Source organism: Sorex araneus, chromosome 8 (assembly GCF_027595985.1).
Source record: "Sorex araneus isolate mSorAra2 chromosome 8, mSorAra2.pri, whole genome shotgun sequence".
NCBI lineage: Eukaryota > Metazoa > Chordata > Mammalia > Eulipotyphla > Soricidae > Sorex > Sorex araneus.
This window is the reverse complement of record NC_073309.1, coordinates 7708004-7726256: the sequence shown is the minus strand read 5'-3', so window position 1 is coordinate 7726256 and position 18253 is coordinate 7708004. Positions and strand designations below refer to the sequence as shown.

The 18253-nt window shown below is 58.8% G+C and overlaps 2 protein-coding genes across 2 annotated transcripts; both read left to right on the top strand.

Annotated features, from left to right (window-relative positions):
• Window positions 1-1777: 1777 nt before the first annotated feature.
• On the top strand, window positions 1778-4936 carry LOC101557385 (chymotrypsinogen B). The gene is made up of 7 exons (XM_004600521.2): window positions 1778-1842; window positions 2957-3060; window positions 3170-3249; window positions 3683-3761; window positions 3863-4043; window positions 4441-4574; window positions 4725-4936. Exons 1-7 carry the CDS (start codon window positions 1791-1793, stop codon window positions 4884-4886), a joined length of 792 nt encoding a protein of 263 aa, XP_004600578.2. The 5' UTR covers window positions 1778-1790; the 3' UTR covers window positions 4887-4936.
• Window positions 4937-12496: 7560 nt separating this feature from the next.
• On the top strand, window positions 12497-17992 carry LOC129406803 (chymotrypsinogen 2). The gene is made up of 7 exons (XM_055145834.1): window positions 12497-12577; window positions 13946-14049; window positions 14161-14240; window positions 16936-17014; window positions 17190-17370; window positions 17452-17585; window positions 17763-17992. Exons 1-7 carry the CDS (start codon window positions 12526-12528, stop codon window positions 17922-17924), a joined length of 792 nt encoding a protein of 263 aa, XP_055001809.1. The 5' UTR covers window positions 12497-12525; the 3' UTR covers window positions 17925-17992.
• Window positions 17993-18253: the final 261 nt, after the last annotated feature.

Sequence of the window (18253 nt, the reverse complement as noted above, 5' to 3'; positions counted from 1 at the left end):
GCCCCCTGGGGTAGAACAGGCCCGTCTGGGACTCGTGGGCTTGGCTGAGGCGCATCTTACTAGGATGTCAGTGTTCCACCCGCCAGCCTGAGTCAACCAGGGCCCGTGGGCAGCTTAGGGGGCACATCTGGGCCAAGGGGCTGGATCGGTGCTAGTGGCCGCCTGATTCTGAAGCTTCTGGGACTTCCCACAGCTGGCTGGGCCCGGAGTGTCAGGGGGCTTCGGGCTCTGGGACCCTGTGAATCTGCCCAGTCCTCACCGCAGTTCTGAATGCAGCTGCAGGAGGCTGAAGAGAGCCCCCGGCCCCACCCTGCCCTGCATCTGGCCAGATGAGAGGCCACAGGGCCCGACCTCTAAGGCTAGAGGAAGTCTAACACCAAGACCCCAACCTGCAGGAACAGCTGCAACACACAACCAGGACCCCCAAGGCAGCCAGAACCCCCCGAAGGCAGCAGGTACCGCTGTTCTCAGCAGCCCCTGGCAGGACCCGGCTGTGTTTGTGCCCGCGTGGGTGGGAGACCACGGGGAGCGGTGACTCTCCTGCCTGTAGCTTTTCGTTCTGTTCTCACTGTGGACACTGTGCCAGCCCCACCGACAGCGGCAACAGAGGTTCCCCGGGTTAGGAGACGCCCCTATCCCGCCAGGAGAGAGCTGGGCCCCGGTATGTGTCTCTGAGCACTGCTTTGTGACTCTGAGTCCTGGTGTGTCCCTGGTTGTGACCCTGAGTGTGCTTTGTGACCCTAGGCTCTGATGTGTCTCCAAGTCCTGGTGTGTGAGCCTTAGTCCTGGTGTGTGAGCCTCAGTCCTGGTGTGTGAGCCTCAGTCCTGGTGTGTGTCCCTGAGTCCTGGTTTGCATCCCTGAGGCCTGGTGTGTGTGTCAGTGACAGGACCCTCCCCTCGATCGACCGGGCTCGCAGGAACTCGCCAGTCTCTGCTCCCCCGGCCTTACCTCCACGCTGAGCCAGACCCCGTGGCGGAGGGCAGGACTCAGGCCTGTGCTGAGAGGCGGTTCTGTGCGCTAAGTGTGGCATGACTGCGGTGTGACTCCCAGAAGCTTCAGAACCTGGCACAACTAGACCTATACAGCCCCTTGTCCCCAGATGTGCCCCCTAAGCTCCCCCCGGACTGGAGCCTCTCCAGGCTTCTGTCTGCTCCGGGTTCCCAGGAGTGCCCACCTGGTATTTTCCGGTTAACGGTGGGGGAGTCTGTTTTTGTTTTCAATGTAGGAGTACTGCTATTTGTTCAGCCATTGATTAAGCTGATTGAATTGGGCTTGAACTCCACATACTTTATTGTCTTTTTCATTGAATAACCATGAGATAATGACAAAGCTTTCATGTTAGGATGCAGCCCTGAAATGATCGAACACCCATCCCTCCCCCAGTGCACCCCCTCCACCACCATTGTCCCGTGTATCCTCCCCCATCCCTGTCCTAACCCTGCCTCCATGGCAGGTAATTCAGGGACAGACTTTTCCAGAGTGGAACAGAGAGGCGGGATCCGGCCAACCTCAGAACCAGGCTGCTTTTCATGAAAACGACCACGGGGGAGCCGTGGGGCTCTAGGGCCGGGGACTGTGGGGACTGGGGGCGTCTGTCCTCAGGAGCGGGGCCCCTGCCTCGCCCCCTGGGCCCGGAGAGCACAGCTTATGCAAGCCTGCAGCTGCCCTGTTCCCAGGCGCTGGTGTGCCCAGCTGGCCCCTTCTCACTGAAGGTCTCTGGGTGGGGCCGGGGGTTAGGGGCCATAAGAGGGGCCCGCGGCCAGCAGCCCCACATCGCCTACTGCACACCATGGCCTTCCTGTGGCTCGTGTCCTGCTTCGCCCTCCTGGGCTCCGCCTTCAGTGAGTGGCGGCCTCAGCGGCCACGAGTACTTGTGAGCTGTCAGGGGACGCTGGGCCTTGCTGAGGGGAGCGCTGAGCCCCTTCCCCACCCTGAGCCTCGGGCCCTGACAGGCCGGGTGGGCAGGAGGGGACGGTCCTCTGGGCTCTGTGAGCTCTCACCGCCCCCGCTGGGGGAACGAGAGGGTCTGTGAGGGCATCAGAGGCCCAAGAGCACAGGTGGGGGTGTGGACCCCCCAGATTCTCCGGAAGTGCATGGGTTGCTTCTCATCTTGTTTCTCCTTTTTAGGCCTCACCTGGTGGTAGTCAGGGAGCCCTCTGGGGTGTCAGGGACAGAGCCTCATCTCCCAACCTGCGCCTCAGCCCCCGAGCTCTCTCGAGCCCAGGGTCACTTGGGGTTCCTCTCAAGGGGTGTCTGAGGCCCCGGGCCCACGCCTGGTGACTCTAACCTACCGGCCCAGCAGCTCATGTGAGGCCTGAGTCTGCGGGGCTGCTGGGGACCCCGGGGCAGCCTGACAGTTCTCGGGCCTCCTGGATGGCCTCTGAATACCCCAGTGTTCAGAGGCGTCCAGAGCTGTCAAGTGCTGAAGGGAGTCCAGGGCTGTGGGGCTAGAAGCCAGGTGGGCGCGCGGAGGGCAAGCACTGGACCCTTTATCTCCTGGTTCTATGGACTGGCTCTTGGGGAATTTCATTTTTGTTTTAACGAGTTAAAAAAGGTACAGATATGGGGCTGTGGTGATAGTACAGTGGGTAGGGTGTTTACCTTGCACGTGCCCGGGCCGGGTTTGATTCCCAGTATCCCATATGGTCCTCTGAGTACTGCCAGGGGTGATTCCTGAGTGCAGAGCAGGAGTGACCCCAGGGCATTGCCCAGTGTGACCCAAAAAGAAAGAAAGAATGTATGGATATGTGAATTTCCGAAGGGGGCTGAAGAGGGAGGAGCAGCTCTGGCCGGGAAGGGGGACAGGGACACAACTGTTGGGGACCCTCCACTAGGGTTGTAGGTTGAGCTTTTCTGGAGGAGGGTGACACAGGATGCAGAGCGGCCTGGGCAGGGGGGACGGAGGCACCAGCTGTGCACACAGGCCAAGCAGCCTTGACCACCCCGTGTCCCCAGGCTGCGGAGTCCCCGCCATCCACCCCGTCCTGAGCGGTCTGTCCAGGATCGTCAACGGTGAGGATGCCATCCCCGGCTCCTGGCCCTGGCAGGTGTCCCTGCAGGTAAGGGGGGTTTGCGCACAAGGATTTTGGATTTAGACAGGCCGGGGGGCTGCTGGTGGGGGTGTCGCTGGAGTCCCCAGCGCTGACCCTCCGTCCGTCCCTCCCACAGGACAAAACCGGCTTCCACTTCTGCGGTGGTTCCCTCATCAGCGAGAACTGGGTGGTGACCGCTGCTCACTGCGGTGTGAAGTGAGAACGGGAAAGACCCTGGGATTAGGGGGGCCCTTTTATGGTGGGTTAAGCCTCTGTCAACCTTGTACCTCTCCCCTTCCTTGGAACACCCAGAGAGTTCAGTCCTGCAGGTCACCCAGGGCTGCTAGGAAGGGAATGGGTGTGGGCACATTTCGGGGACACTGGCTGCGCCCCCATACAGGTGCTTGTAGATGCTGGGGCCAGTCCTGAGCTGTAGGGAAATAGGGGCTCAGAAGTCCCTTCCGCAAGTCCCGCCCCGTCGGGCCGACCACGCCCCCTGAAGCCCTTTCAGGTGCGGCCACGCCCCAGAGCCACGCCCGTCCAATCCCCGCCCCCGCGGTCCGACCGCGCCCCCGAGCTCCCTTCCTCCCTGCTCCTCGCCCGCGTTCTGCTCCTCCCGCCGGCCCCAACCTTTCCCGTTTTTCTACAGAACCTCCCACGTGGTGGTCGCGGGCGAGTTCGACCAGGGCTCCGATGCCGAGGACGTCCAGGTCCTAAAGATCGCCCAGGTAAGCGGGGCTGCTGGGTGCGGGCACCGGCGTCTCCCTCGGGGGCTGGACGCTGCGTCCTGCTGTGCCCGCTCACCTCCGGGTCCTGACCCGCCCCCCAGGTCTTCAAGAACCCCAAGTACAACACGTTCACCACCAACAACGACATCACCCTGCTGAAGCTGGCCACCCCCGCCCGCTTCTCCGAGACCGTGTCCGCCGTGTGCCTGCCCAGCGCCGACGATGACTTCCCCGCTGGCGCCATCTGCGCCACCACCGGCTGGGGCAAGACCAAGTACAATGGTGAGTGGTCAGGCCGCGGTCAGGCCGGGCTGAGGCCCCGGCGGCTCCCGGGTTGGAGGGGGCTGGGCCTCTGGACCCCGACCCCACTTCTCTCTGCAAATAAGAGAAGGCAAAACCCACGGCGGGTGCCCTGGGCTGCCCGCGACCACCCCATGCCCCGGGGCTAGGAGACACTGGGTCCCCGCAGCGCCCACCCGCAGCCGCGTGGTGGCCCGGGCCCCTGTACCGGCTGGGCTGGAGCGCGGGCAGCGGGGATCCCGCGGGGTGGGTCAGGGGCAGCCGGCCGCTCCCCGCTCCGCGGGCCCCAAGGCTGGCCGGCCGGCCAGAGCCCTCCTCCACGCCGGGAACCAGGGCGCCGGGGGCGCCGAGAAGCCCTGACCGCGTCTCTGTCCCGCAGCCAACAAGACCCCCGACAAGCTGCAGCAGGCCTCCCTGCCCCTGCTGGCCAACGACGAATGCAAGAAGTTCTGGGGCAACAAGATCACCGACGTGATGGTGTGCGCCGGCGCCAGCGGCGTCTCCTCCTGCATGGTGCGTCCCCCCTGCCACCCCCGCGGGCGTCCAGGGCATGTCCTGCTTCAGGGCCAAGCCGGGCAGTGCGGGGCCCTGGCCCCTGCTCCCCGCGCATCCGGGGACAGGCTCCGGGCCCAGGGGCGCTCACAGCTCCCTCTCCTCCCGCAGGGTGACTCCGGCGGCCCCCTGGTCTGCCAGAAGGACGGCGCCTGGACCCTGGTGGGCATCGTGTCCTGGGGCAGCGGCTTCTGCTCCACCTCCACTCCCGCCGTGTACGCCCGCGTCACCGAGCTCATGCCCTGGGTGCAGGAGATCATGGCCGCCAACTAAGGCGGGGCTCCTCCGTGCCCATTCCCCTGCCCCCCAATAAAAGCCTCTTCACCCAAGTGCTGGCTCTGGAGTGTCTGTCTTACCCGGGGAGTGGGCTGCAGTTCCCCTGCCGCCCACCAGGGGCGATGGTGGCGTTCTGCAGGCCGCAGCCATGGCAGCCTCTGGACCAGCTCAGCTCTGCACCGGGGGTGGACGGGTCATTCCTGCCAAAGCTGCGCTTCTCAGCCCGTCTCTAGGTCCTTGGGATGGGTCAGCGCCAGATGGACCTGGCCAACGAACCTTCTGGAAGACAGGGTTCACTCTCGCGTGGGCTTTGCCTTCAAGCCACTCGATACACAGCTGAGCTGGCAACATGTCCAGCTGGTACCCCCTCTGCCCACTGGGCCCCTCAGGGCCGTGACCGGTTGGACCCTGTCCTTTCTGCCCAGCCCTGGCTGTCCCCTGTGTGTCCCTGTCCCTTGTTTGAGGGTTTGCCGAGAGCCGGATGTTGGTCAGACTCGGGGTCTGTGCTTTTCTTTCTTTCTCCCGTACCACACTTGGCTGTTCTCAGGGGCTATTTCTGGTGGGCTCAGGGGGATCTGTGCTTGGGGTCACTCAAGGGTGCTGGGATCAAACCTGTGTCAGCCACATGTCGGACAAGCACCCGGCCCGCTGTACCACCTACCCGCCGTCCTGACTCTCCCAGCGCCCCCAAACCTCCTTTGCTTGCTGTTGTCGTTTCTCCCAGCTCTGCTCTCGGGACCGTTGGCGGTGGGCTCAGGGGCCGTAAGCGGTGCCGGGGTCCCTAGTGCTGGCCCTGTGCAAGGCCGGCGCCCTGCCTGCTGCACTGTCTCCCTGCCCCCATTCCTTTCCAGTGAATGATGCGGCGACAGATCAAGGCTGGGTGTGGGCTCGGTCACCCTTGAGTGACCTGAGCATAATCAGGAGTCTGCCCCCGCTTGCACTGCTGGGCGTGACCCCTAGTACCCCCCAAAGCAGTGCACTGTGGGGGGGCCGTGGGGGCGTGGGGTAGGGCGTGTGGCGTCTCAATGCCGGACAGGAGGGAGAGTCAGGCTCAGCATCACCCCAGAGCTCCCAGGTGTGGCCCCACAATACTCTCAGAAATCAGGGTCCCGGGGGGCTGGAGAGACAGTCTACGGGTCCGGTCTTGCCTCTCTGTGGCGGAGCCCGACTGAGCCAACACCATGCTGGCTCCCCGACTTTATCAGGGTCACTCCTGAGAACTGTGCAGGAATAGCCCCTGCGAGCTCCTGGCTAGAACCCCCAAGAGCCCCCGGTTCGATGTACAAACAGACTTTATGTGTAGTGAAAGGTACGGACTTTTTCTTCTTGTGTATTTCAGACTCTTTTTTCAAACTTATATTATGGTGAATTACAGAGCTTCAAAGTTGGTTGTGAGTTGCAGGTGTGATGTTTCAACAACACCAATCCTGTCACCAGGGTCCACTGCCTGACACCAAGGTCCCAGTTTCCCTCCTGCTCCCCAGCTGCCTCTGTGCAGGCACTTTCCCCACCTCCTTTCTGTGCCCAGGTCTTGTCGGGAGTGGCCACTCCCCTCCGCCATTGCTATAGTGGTCCCTCATCTGACTGCCCTGCCCCACCCTAGGGGCAGGGTTCCTGCTGAGGACCAGGTTTCACACCTTTTCAATTGTTTCTGCTGCTTCTGGGCCTTAGTTAGTCCCCTACACCCTACTCCATCTCTCACTGCAGGGGAGATCTTTTTTAAACTTTATTTCTTAAGGTTGTTCACATTAACTGTCACTGTATCACTGTCATCTGTTGTTCACCTATTTGCTGGAACAGACACAGGAATGTCTCCTTTGTGAGATTTGTTACTGTTTTTGGCGCATCGAATACACCATGGGTAGCTTGCCAGGCTCTGCCATGTGGGCGAGATACTACTCTAGGTAGCTTGCCGGGCTCCGAGAGGGGCGGAGGAATCAAAGTAACTTTTTTTTTCTTTTTGCGTCACTCCTGGCTCTGCATCCAGAAACCACACCTGGTGGTGCTCAGGGGACCACATGGGATGCCTGGTATCGAACCTGGGTTGGCTGCATGCAAGGCAAGTGCCCCACCAACTGTGCTATCGCTCCAGCCCCACAAAGTAACAGTACACAGTGGGTTACAGATTTCAGAAAAAACTCATTACAGTGGTAGGAGAATTTTTTTTTTTTTTTTTTGGTTTTTGGGTCACACCCGGCGATGCACAGGGGTTACTCCTGGCTCTTCACTCAGGAATTACCCCTGGCATTGCTCAGGGGACCATATGGGATGCTGGGATTAGAACCCAGGTCGGCCGCGTGCAAGGCAAACGCCCTACCCGCTGTGCTATCGCTCCAGCCCCACAGTGGTAGGAGAATTTTAAGGAGCACTTTTCTATGAGTAAGGGAGCTCTCTGTAGTTCCTGTATCAGGCAGTGACCTAGCGTGTGAGTGACAGAGGCAGGTAACTTCAAGCTCTCAGGCAAAGCCCAGATCCTCTGTAAGCTTCCTGTGCAGAGCCCAGACCAGCCCTGTTGGAAGTGTTAATGACCTCTGCTGCCCCAGTGAGCGATGACACTCAGACAGGATCTGCAGGGCCCGAGGGCTGCTTGGCCGGCCCTTCAGCTGGAAGAAGCTGGTCAGGAGGGAACTACAGCGCCTAGGCTAGGCTGTGGAGTACTAAGACTTGGTTTGAAAAAACTCTGCTCAAATGAGAAACTGCAGAAAGGAAACGTGGAGTCGACATGGAGAAACACGGAACAGACCCTGCAGACACGGCGAGATGGAGCAGCTCACAGCGCCACGGATGTCCCCTCTGCACAGCAGCTGGCGAAAACCGCATGGCCTCGCTTTGGGGTGCTGCTCACACCTTGCGCTCCTTTTGCTGTTTGTGCTCTGGGCGTCCGGCACAAAACAAGTTCAGCTGCTTCTTTCCAGTGCAGCGGCTCTGGGCCAGAGAAAGAAACTGCAGCTGGTTCCGGCTCACTCGCATTCATTGATTCCGTACAGTATTTCAACACCAATCCACCAGCATCACACCTTCCCACCACCATTATTTTGAATTTTTCCACCACCACTCAGGCCTGCCTACAGGGCAGATGCTACATAATTTATTTTCTATTCTTTATTATGAATATTAGGAGCGGTCACGCTGTCAGGAAAACGACTGCGTACTTCTGGAATTCCAAAATTGTAAATGCGGGGGTCCAGGGACATCTCAGTAGGGAGCTAATCCATTCTGAGATTCACCTGTGAGGAGTCTCTGGATCAAGGCCTTTAATGTACTGAGATGTAGCCTGGAGTGAGTTCATGGGTGTGGCAGCCAGAACTCCAAGGGGAGGGGGAATAGGAAGGCGGGCTTGTCTCCATAGTCGCCCTGTGGCCTGGAGTCTTAGTCCCAGATCCCGCGTACCTGGGTTTTCTTCTTTTTTTTTTTTTTTTCTGGGTTTTCTTCTGAAAGCATGTGGCCACTGGGAGTTCGTCTGGATGGGCGGAGAGGGAAGCCCCCTCCACAGGGAGGCCGTTCTGTCCCTGACTCTCACATCAAGACACTCTCCAGATCCAGCCTTGTCCGACTTCATCGTTTCTTACGGCTGAGTAGTATTCCACTGCACATATGTACCATGTTGGCCATTTGTGGGATTACACAGTGCTAGGGCAGTCCCTGGGTGTGACCGCCTAGCTACTGGAAAATGGGAAATCTGGCTGGAAGAGGCCCAGTCCCGATCCGAGCAGGCTTGGAGGTCTCAGTCCCGGGTCCACACACCAGGGTTCCTCTGCTGGTACCTTCATGCATGAGGCTCGTCTGAACTTGTGGACAGGAGCCTTGAGCCTGGCTGTGGCTAGGCTCTGGAGGTCTTCATCCGCGGGAGGTCTGCTCGGGGCAGGAGGGAAGCTGGAGCCCACCCACTCCAGAGGCCCCAGGGAAGACAGCCAGGCGTGCTGGAGAACCTGCCAAGCTACTGAGAGTTTCCGGCCCACATGGGAGAGCCTCGCAAACTCCCCAGTGTGTATTCATATGCCAAAACCAGTAGCAATGCTGGGTCTCATTCCCCTGACACTGAAAGAGCCTCAATGCAGCACCATTTGGAAGGATGAGTAAAGGGAGGCTTCTAAAATCTCAAGGCGGGGCTGGAGCAATAGCACAGCGGGTAGGGCATTTGCCTTGCACGAGGCCGACCAGGGTTCGATTCCCAGCATCCCATATGGTCCCCTGAGCACCGCCAGGAGTAATTCCTGAGTGCAGAGCCAGGAGTAACCCCTGTGCATCGCCAGGTGTGACCCAAAAAGAAAGAAAAAAAACAAACTAAAATCTCAGGGCTAGGGTGAATGGAGACGTTTCTGAGACCTCTAGAGAAATTCAACGATCAACGAGATAATGATGATGATGATGATGATGATGATGATGACGACGATGATGATGATGTGTACCATAGCTTCTATGCCCTGTCATCTGTTCTTGGGAGCCGGGTTGTTTCGAGAGTTTGGCTACTGCGGATGATGCTGTGGGAACACAGGAGAGCAGAGGTCTTTCCTGCACTGTGATTTTGGGTCCCTGGGAATTGCAAGGAGTGGAATGACCCGGTCCTATGAAAGCTCAATTCCCAGTTTTCTGAGGAATGTCCATGGCGTTTTCCCAAAAAAGGCTGGACCAGCCAACGGTTCTGCCCAGCATTCACACACACTGATACCATCATTGTTGATGTGGAGACGCACAGGTCTCTGGGTGCAGAGGAAGGAGGCAGGGCTGCACGGAGATCTCAGCCGCGGGGGGCGGGAGGTCGACTCGGCTGCCCCCAGTTCCCTGCACGTCGGTCCAGTTCCCCTGCTCAAGGCCGTGCTGATGTCTTTTCCTGTTGCGTCCCCACCTAGCCCGTGGCCCTGTGACCCAACGCAGCTCCACATCCTCGCACAGCTGGAGGTGCTCACGTGGGAGTGCACCCCCTCCAGCTCCCGTGGCACATGGAGGCTGCTGCCCCTTCACACCCCCAATCCCCTTGACTCCCAGTTCCCAAGCCCGGAATAACCAGGAGGGCCAGGGTCTTCTCATGGGCTTGTGATTTCCTCAGTGATACCAGAATCTAGCCTGTGGGGGTGCCCTCGGCTGGCTTCAGGGAACCCCAAACCTGGGCGGCAGGGCTGGCCCTCCGCCCTTCGTGGGAATCCCGTTGCTGCTACAAGATGTGCTGTGAGATGGGCCGGAGGGAGAGTACAGCGGGTAGGATGATCGGCCCGAGCATCATATAGGGTCCCTGAGACCTGCCGGGAGTGATATCTAAACACGGAGCCAGGAGGATCCTGAGCACCACCGGCTGTGGACACTCCCAACAAAGAGACATGACATGATGTTTAGTGCATCAGCAACTGTTTTGGAGTCACGAGGAGAAGCCAGACTCCAAGTTGTCACAGCTGTGGGGAACTGTCCCCTTGACTTCCTCGCTCAAAGCAAAACCAGGGCCAGAGGATAGTCCAGCGGGAATGCTTTTGCCTCCACACAGCCCACGCCGGTTCCATCCCTGGCATCACACATGGTCCCTAGCTCTGCCTGAGTAAGCCCTGAGCACCGCCAAGTGTGGTTCAAAATCTCCACCACCCATATCGCACACTCACATAAAGGAAAAATCAGTAAATCAATATTTCTTGCCTCCGCTGGCTGTCGGCTGTTCCTCTGGTCCAAGCCCTTCACTGGGGCGAGTGTTGCGGCCGCTCCTGACCTTGAAGGCACCTGCGGCTCCCTCTGCTCTGCTGACTGGGCTCTGGACTCTGAAGCCCTTTTGCTAGGGGCCCTGCAGGAGCTGGGGGGCATGTGCAGGACGTGTCAGACAGGCACAGTCACAGCCTCTTGACAGCATCTGCTCCCCAAGTTCCCAGCGGGGGGACAGGACCCAACAAACACTCAGGGTCACACCCAGGGTCCAGGGTCACAGGAGAGGCCCTGGGTCACAGCCTGGGACACACACCAGGCCTCAGGCCTGTGCTCAGGGTCACACACCAGGAGTCGGGGACACACCAGGACTCAGAGTCACAAAGCAGTGCTCAGAGACACACACCGGGGCGCAGCTCTCTCCTGGCGGGGAGAGGGGCGTCTCCTAACCTGGGGAAACTTTATTGCCGCTGTCGGTGGGGCTGGCACAGTGTCCACAGTGAGAATAGAACGAAAAGCTACAGGCTAGAGAGTCACCACTCCCCGTGGTCTCCCACCCACGCAGGCACAAACACAGCTGGGTCCTGCCAGGGGCTGCAGTGAACAGCGGTACCGGCTGCCTTTGGGGGGTTCCAGCTGCTTTGGGGGTCCTGGTTGCGTGTTGAAGCTGTTCCTGCAGGTTGGGGTCCTGGTCTTAGCCTTAGAGGTCGGGCCCTGTGGCCTCTCATCTGGCCAGATGCAGGGCAGGGTGGGGCCGGGGGCTCTCTTCAGCCTCTTGTAGCTATAGTTCAGAACTGCGGTGAGGGATGGGCGGATTCACAGGGTCCCAGAGCCCGAAGCCCCCTGACACTCCGGGCCCACCCAGAAGTGGAAAGTCCCAGAAGTTTTAGAATCAGGCAGCCACTAGCACCGATCCAGCCCCTTGGCCCAGATGTGCCCCCTAAGCTGCCCGCAGGCCCTGGTTGACTAAGGCTGGCGGGTGGAACACTGACATCCGAGTAAGATGCGCCTCAGCCGAGCCCACGAGTCCCAGACGGGCCTGTTCTACCCTAAGCGGCCGCTTCCCACAGCCTGAGCTTGGGGTGCTGCTCCCTCTGGGCTTGTCCCCCAAAACCTGGCCAGGCCGCTCCCTCTGGGCTTGTTCCCCAAAACCTGTCAGGCCCCCTCACTCTAGTTGGGAAAACTCTCCTTAGTGTTTGCTTTTTACTTGGGGGACCCTGTGGTGCTGAGGGTCACCCCCGGGTTAAACCAGGTGCTCAGTCCTAGAGATTTCTCCAGGTCCCTCTGTTCTCTTGGTGCTCAGAGTTTCTGTCTGTCTGTGTGTCCCAGAAGCCCGGGTGGATGCGCATTTGAGGCCTGTCGTGGGTTCGGGTGTCCTTGCCACATGTGGATTCCCGGCTGCAGCTGCCCCCAGCCGTGCCTGCACCTCTGCTCCCTCTGGGGCCCAGGGCACCGCGGCCCCTTTGGTGAGCACCTGGGGTCTCAGGCTGCACCTAATCCTGACAATGTGACTATCACACGAAGGGCGACCGGGGGTGTGGGACAGCCCCCATGCTTGGAGCCCCGGTGGGTTGACTCTTGGGCTCTGCCTATCCCTGGACTCTGCTGGGCGCCCACCTGGTATTCTCCAGTTCAGGGTGGGGGAGACTTTTCTGGAGTAGAGCAGAGAGGTGGGAGCCCGATCTGTGACCTGGTGTGGGCATGATTGGCCAAGCACCTGGCTGCTTTGCATGAGAATGACCATGAGTGCACCGCGGGGGCTCTAGGACTGGGGGGCTGTGGAGGCTGGGGGCGTCCGTCCTCAGGAGTGGGGCCTCCTGCCCACCTGCAACCTGACTGGCCTCTCCCCCTGTGCCCAGGGAGCATGGGCTGATGCAAGCCTGCAGCTGCCCTGTTCCCAGGCGCTGGTGTGCCCAGCTGGCCCCTTCTCACTGAAGGTCACTGGGTGGGGCCTGGGGTTTGGGGCCATAAGAGGGGCCCGCGGCCGGCAGCCCCACATCGCCTGCTGCACACCATGGCCTTCCTGTGGCTCGTGTCCTGCTTCGCCCTCCTGGGCTCCGCCTTCGGTGAGTGGCGGCCTCAGCGGCCACGAGTACCTGTGAGCTGTCGGGGGACGCTGGGCCGGGCCAGGGGGAGCGCTGAGCCCCTTCCCCACCCTGAGCCTCGGGCCCTGATAGGCTGGGTAGGCAGGAGGGGACGGTCCTCTGGGCTTGTGAGCTCTCACCACCCCAGCTGGGGGGCAGGGAGTGCCCTGAGGGCAGTAGAGGCCCAAGAGCACATGGTGGGAGTGTGGACCCTCAAGGTCTCTCCAGAAGTGTATGGGTTGCTTTTTGTCTTGTTTCCCCTTTTTGGGCCTCACCTGGTGGTGCTCAGGGAACCCTCTGGGGTCTCAGGGACAGAGCCCCACCTTACAACCTGCGCCTCAGCCCCCAGAGCTCTCTCCAGCCCAGGGTCACTTGGGGTTCTTTTCAAGGGGTGTCTGAGGCCCCGGACCTCTCCCCTGGTGGTCCAGCGGCTCATGTGATGCCTGAGTCCGCGGGGCTGTTGGGGAACCCGGGGCAGCCTGATAGTTCTCAGGCCTCTGGGGGCAGCACCCTGTAGTGTTCAGAGGCATCCAGAGCTGTCCAGCTCTGCTGGGGAGTCCAGGGTACGGAGCTAGAAGCCAGCTGGGCACGTGCAGTGCGAGCACTGGACCCTTTTTCTCCTGGTTCTGGGGACTAGGTCTTTGGGAATTTAGTTTTTGTTTTAACGAGTTTCACTGTATCACTGTATGATGTAATCCCGTTTCTCATCGATTTGCACGAGCGGGCACCAGTAACATCTCCATTGTGAGACTTGTTACTGTTTATGGCATATTGAGTATACCATGGTTAGCTTGCCAGGCTGTGCCGTGCGGGCAAGATACACTGGGTAGGGTCTAGAGCAATAGCACAGCGGGTAGGGCATTTGCCTTGCACGCGGCCGACCTGGGTTCTATTCTCAGCATCCCATAGGGTCCCCTGAGCGCCGCCAGGAGTAATTTCTGAATGTAGGCCCAGGAGTAACCACTGTGCATCTCCAGGTCTGACCCAAAAAGCAAACAAAGCAAAACAAAACAAGATACCCTCAGTAGCTTGCCAGGTTCCCCGAGAGTGCGGAGGAATGAGCCCGGGTGGCCCCGTGCAAAGCAAGTGCCCTACCCGCTGTGCTATCGCTCCAGCCCATAGCGAGTTTAAAATGTACAGATAAGTCTATCTCTGGAGGATCCTGAACAGCGAGGAGCAACTCTGCCGGAAGGGGGACAGGGACACAGCTGTTGGGGACCCTCCACTAGGGTTGTAGGTTGAGCTTTTCTGGAGGAGGGTGACACAGGATGCAGAGCGGCCTGGGCAGGGGGGACGGAGGCACCGGCTGTGCACACAGGACAAGCAGCCTTGACCACCCCGTGTCCCCAGGCTGCGGAGTCCCCGCCATCCACCCCGTCCTGAGCGGTCTGTCCAGGATCGTCAACGGTGAGGATGCCATCCCCGGCTCCTGGCCCTGGCAGGTGTCCCTGCAGGTAAGGGGGGATCCACGAACAAGGATTTTGGATTTAGACCAGGCCGGGGGTCTGCTGGTGGGGGTGTCGCTGGAGTCCCCAGCGCTGACCCTCTGTCCGTCCCTCCCACAGGACAAAACCGGCTTCCACTTCTGCGGTGGTTCCCTCATCAGCGAGAACTGGGTGGTGACCGCTGCCCACTGTGGTGTGAGGTGAGATTGCGAGTTCCCGGAGACCCTGGGGTTAGGGGGGTCTTTCCTTGGTGGGTTAAGCCTCCCTCAACATCGTACCTCTTCCCTTAATCGGGACACCCAGAGAACTCAGTCCTGCACATCACCCAGGGTTGCTAGGAAGGAATTGGATAGGGACACTTTTGTGGGACACTGGCTACGCCCCATCTTTTTTTTTTTTTAATTTATTTATTTTTAATTAGAGAATCACCGTGAGGGTACAGTTACAGATTTATACACTATTTGTGCTTATACTTCCCTCATACAAAGTTCGGGAACCCATCCCTTCACCAGTGCCCATTCTCCACCACCCGTAAACCCAGCGTCCCTCCCACCCTCCCCAATCCCATCTCCCCCCCACCCCACCCTGCCACTGTGGCAAGGCATTCCCTTCTGTTCTCTCTCTCTAATTAGCTGTTGTGGTTTGCAATAAAGGTGTTGAGTGGCCGCTGTGTTCAGTCTCTAGCCCTCATTCAGCCCGCAACTCCCTTCCCCCATATGGCCTTCGACTACAATGTAGTTGGTGATCGCTTCTCTGAGTTGACCTTTCCCCGGAACGTGAGGCCAGCCTCGAAGCCATGGAGTCAACCTCCTGGTACTTATTTCTACAGTTCTTGGGTGTTAGTCTCCCACTCTGTTATTCTATATACCATAGGTGAGTGCAATCTTTCTATGTCTGTCTCTCTCTTTCTGACTCATTTCACTCAGCATGAAACTTTTCATGCCCATCCACTTAACTACAAAATTCTTGACCTCCTTTTTTCTAACAGCTGCATAGTATTCCATTGTATAGATGTACCAAAGTTTGCTCAACCAGTCATCCGTTCTGGGGCATTCGGGTTTTTTCCAGATTCTGGCTATTGTAAACAGTGCTGCGATGAACATACATGTGCAGATGTTGTTTCGATTGTACTTTTTTGCCTCTCTGGGATATATTCCCAGCAGTGGTATTGCTGGGTCAAATGGGAATTCAATATCTAATTTTTTGAGAGTCGTCCAAATTGTTTTCCAGAAGGGCTGAACCAGTCGGTATTCCCACCAGCAGTGAAGAAGTGTCCCTTTCTCCCCACATCCTCTCCAACAGCGGTTGCTTTTGTTCTTTTGGATGTGTGCTAGTCTCTGTGGTGTGAGGTGGTATCTCATGGTTGTTTTGATCTGCATCTCTCTGATGATTAGTGATGCAGAGCACTTTTTCATGTGCCTTTTGGCCATTCGTATTTCTTCCTTGGTAAAGTTTCTGTTCATTTCTTCGCCCCATTTTTTGATGGGGTTGGATGTTTTCTTCTTGTAGAGTTCAACCAGTGCTTTATATACCATTGATATCAACCCCTTATCTGATGGGTATTGTGTAAATATCCTTTCCCATTCTGTGGATAGTCTTTGGATTCTGGTCACTGTATCTCTTGCGGTGCAGAAGCTTTTTAGTTTAATGTAGTCCCATTTGTTGATCTCTGTTTTTACTAGATTGCTTAGTTCCGTGTCACCTTTGAAGATACCTTTATCTTCAATATCGTGGAGGGTTTTGCCGACCTTGTCTTCAATGTACCTTATGGTTTGTGGTCTAATGTTGAGGTCTTTAATCCATTTTGATCTGACTTTTGTGCATGGTGTCAGGTCAAGGTCTAAACCCATTTTTTTGCATGTGGTTGTCCAGTTGTGCCAGCACCATTTGTTAAAGAGGCTTTCCTTGCTCCACTTCACATCTCTTGCTCCCTTATCAAAGATTAGATGGTTATACATTTGGGGTTGTGTGTAGGGATATTCCACCCTGTTCCATTGGTCTACGGCTCTGCCTTTGTTCCAGTACCATGCTGTTTTAATTGTTACTGCTTTGTAGTAAATTTGAGGTTGGGGATGGTGATGCCTCCCATCATCTTTTTCCCAAGAATTGTTTTAGCTATCCTTGGACGTTTGTTATTCCATATGAATTTTAGGATTGCTTGACCCATTTCTTTGAAGAGTGTCATGGGTATATTTATAGGGATCGCATTGAATCTGTATAATGCTTTAGGGAGTATTGCCATTTTGACAACATTGATTCTCCCTATCCACGAGCAGGGTATATGTTTCCATTTCCTCATGTCCTCTTTGATTTCATGGAGTAGCGTTTTGTAGTTTTCTTTGTAAAGGTCTTTTACTTCCTTGGTTAAGCTGATTCCCAGGTACTTGATTTTCTGGGTACGCCCCATCTTTTGTCCCCACACAGTATCTTGCAGATGCTTAGGGCAGTCCTGAGCTGTGTGGAATAGAAGCTGAGAAGCCCCGCCCCTAGCCCCTCCCCGTCAGGGCCGACCACGCCTCCAACTCCCTACTCTGCAGCAGTTCCTTAGCCACGCACCTTGGTGCCCCGCCCCACGGCCCTAACCACGCCCCTTGACCTCTTGTTCGCCGCAGTCCCGCCCTTCTTACCACGCCCCCTTCGAGTCCCGCCCATCGGATCGGACCCCGCCCCGAATGACTCTCCTCTGGGCAGCCCCACCCTTTGGTCACGCCCTTCAGAGACCCCGCCCCGCTGCCCGACCACGCCCCCAGCCCCCCGTTTTTGCGCAGCCCCTCCCTTCTAGCCACGCCCCTTTCGACGCCCTGTCCCTGCAGCCCAGAACTCCCCTCCTCTGTGCCCCCCGACCGCGGCCCGCACCTCCCTGGGGCCTGAACCCCCCTTTCCCGGTCTCTACAGAACCTCCCACCTGGTCGTGGCTGGCGAGTTTGACCAGGGCTCCGATGCCGAGGACATCCAGGTGCTGAAGATCGCCCAGGTATGGTGACCCCAAATCTCGCAGGGCCCCGGCCGAGCCCCCTCCGAGACCCTCCTCGGGACCCTCTGATGGGGCCTCTAAAGAGGCGGAAAGCAGGGCGGGGTTCCTGCCGCAGACCCCGCGGGACCTTCCTGGTCCTGCCCTCCCCCCACCACGCCGTGTGTCCCGCCCGCAGGTCTTCAAGAACCCCAAGTTCAACATGTTCACCATCAACAACGACATCACCCTGCTGAAGCTGGCCACCCCCGCCCGCTTCTCCGAGACCGTGTCCGCCGTGTGCCTGCCCAGCGAGGCCGACAGCTTCCCCGCCGGCTCCGTGTGCGCCACCTCGGGCTGGGGCAAGACCAAGTACAACAGTGAGTGCGGCGGGCGGGCCGGGCGGGGCGGGCGGGGCGGGGCGGGCGGGGGACGCGGCCTCACCCGCGCTGTCCCGGCAGATGCCAACACCCCCGACAGGCTGCAGCAGGCCTCCCTGCCCCTGCTGGCCAACGACGAGTGCAAGAAGTTCTGGGGCAACAAGATCACCGACCTGATGGTGTGCGCCGGCGCCAGCGGCGTCTCCTCCTGCATGGTGCGTCCCCGCGCGCGACCCCGCGGGCTCCGGGTGCGAGGACCAGCCGCGCGCGTTTCTCCGCGCCGTGCCCGGTGCTCCTGCCCGAGTCGGGAGGACTCGCAGCAGCGGGGGCCCCGGGCCCCCCAGCCCCGCCAGCCGTCCCCTCCCTCAACCCGACTCCCTCTCCTCCCGCAGGGTGACTCCGGCGGCCCCCTGGTCTGCCAGAAGGACGGCGCCTGGACCCTGGTGGGCATCGTGTCCTGGGGCAGCGGCGTCTGCTCCACCTCCATGCCCGGCGTGTACGCCCGCGTCACCGAGCTCATGCCCTGGGTGCGCCAGATCCTGGCCGACAACTAAGGCGGGGCTGCCCCTGCTCGCGAGCGCCCTCCTGCGCCTCACATCGCAATAAACTGACTTAAGCCCAGTCCCTGGTGTTCGTGTCCAGTGCTCCGTCCCGCCTCTCCCAAATGGACGGGTCATTCATGATGAAGTCACGCTTCTCAGCCCGTGTCATAGTATTTGTTTGGACGGAACCTTCTGGAAGCATAGTACATCTATGTAGAGTGCGCTTGGCTTCAAGTATATACAGCTTAGCCAGAGAACTCAAATCCTACAGGCCAGCCCAGGGCCTCACCTTTGAAGCACAGGCTTTGCTGAGTCTCATTCCCCAGACCCTGAAAGAGCCT

Excerpts from the sequence above, each read along its gene's own strand:
- LOC129406803 (XM_055145834.1), top strand. The coding sequence starts at position 12,526 with ATGGCCTTCCTGTGGCTCGTGTCCTGCTTCGCCCTCCTGGGCTCCGCC. Across the intron at positions 14,050-14,160 it reads CCTGGCAGGTGTCCCTGCAG|GACAAAACCGGCTTCCACTT; the intron begins GTAAGGGGGGAT and ends TCCCTCCCACAG. Across the intron at positions 14,241-16,935 it reads GCTGCCCACTGTGGTGTGAG|AACCTCCCACCTGGTCGTGG; the intron begins GTGAGATTGCGA and ends CGGTCTCTACAG.
- LOC101557385 (XM_004600521.2), top strand. The coding sequence starts at position 1,791 with ATGGCCTTCCTGTGGCTCGTGTCCTGCTTCGCCCTCCTGGGCTCCGCC. Across the intron at positions 3,762-3,862 it reads AGGTCCTAAAGATCGCCCAG|GTCTTCAAGAACCCCAAGTA; the intron begins GTAAGCGGGGCT and ends CCCGCCCCCCAG. Across the intron at positions 4,044-4,440 it reads GGGCAAGACCAAGTACAATG|CCAACAAGACCCCCGACAAG; the intron begins GTGAGTGGTCAG and ends TCTGTCCCGCAG.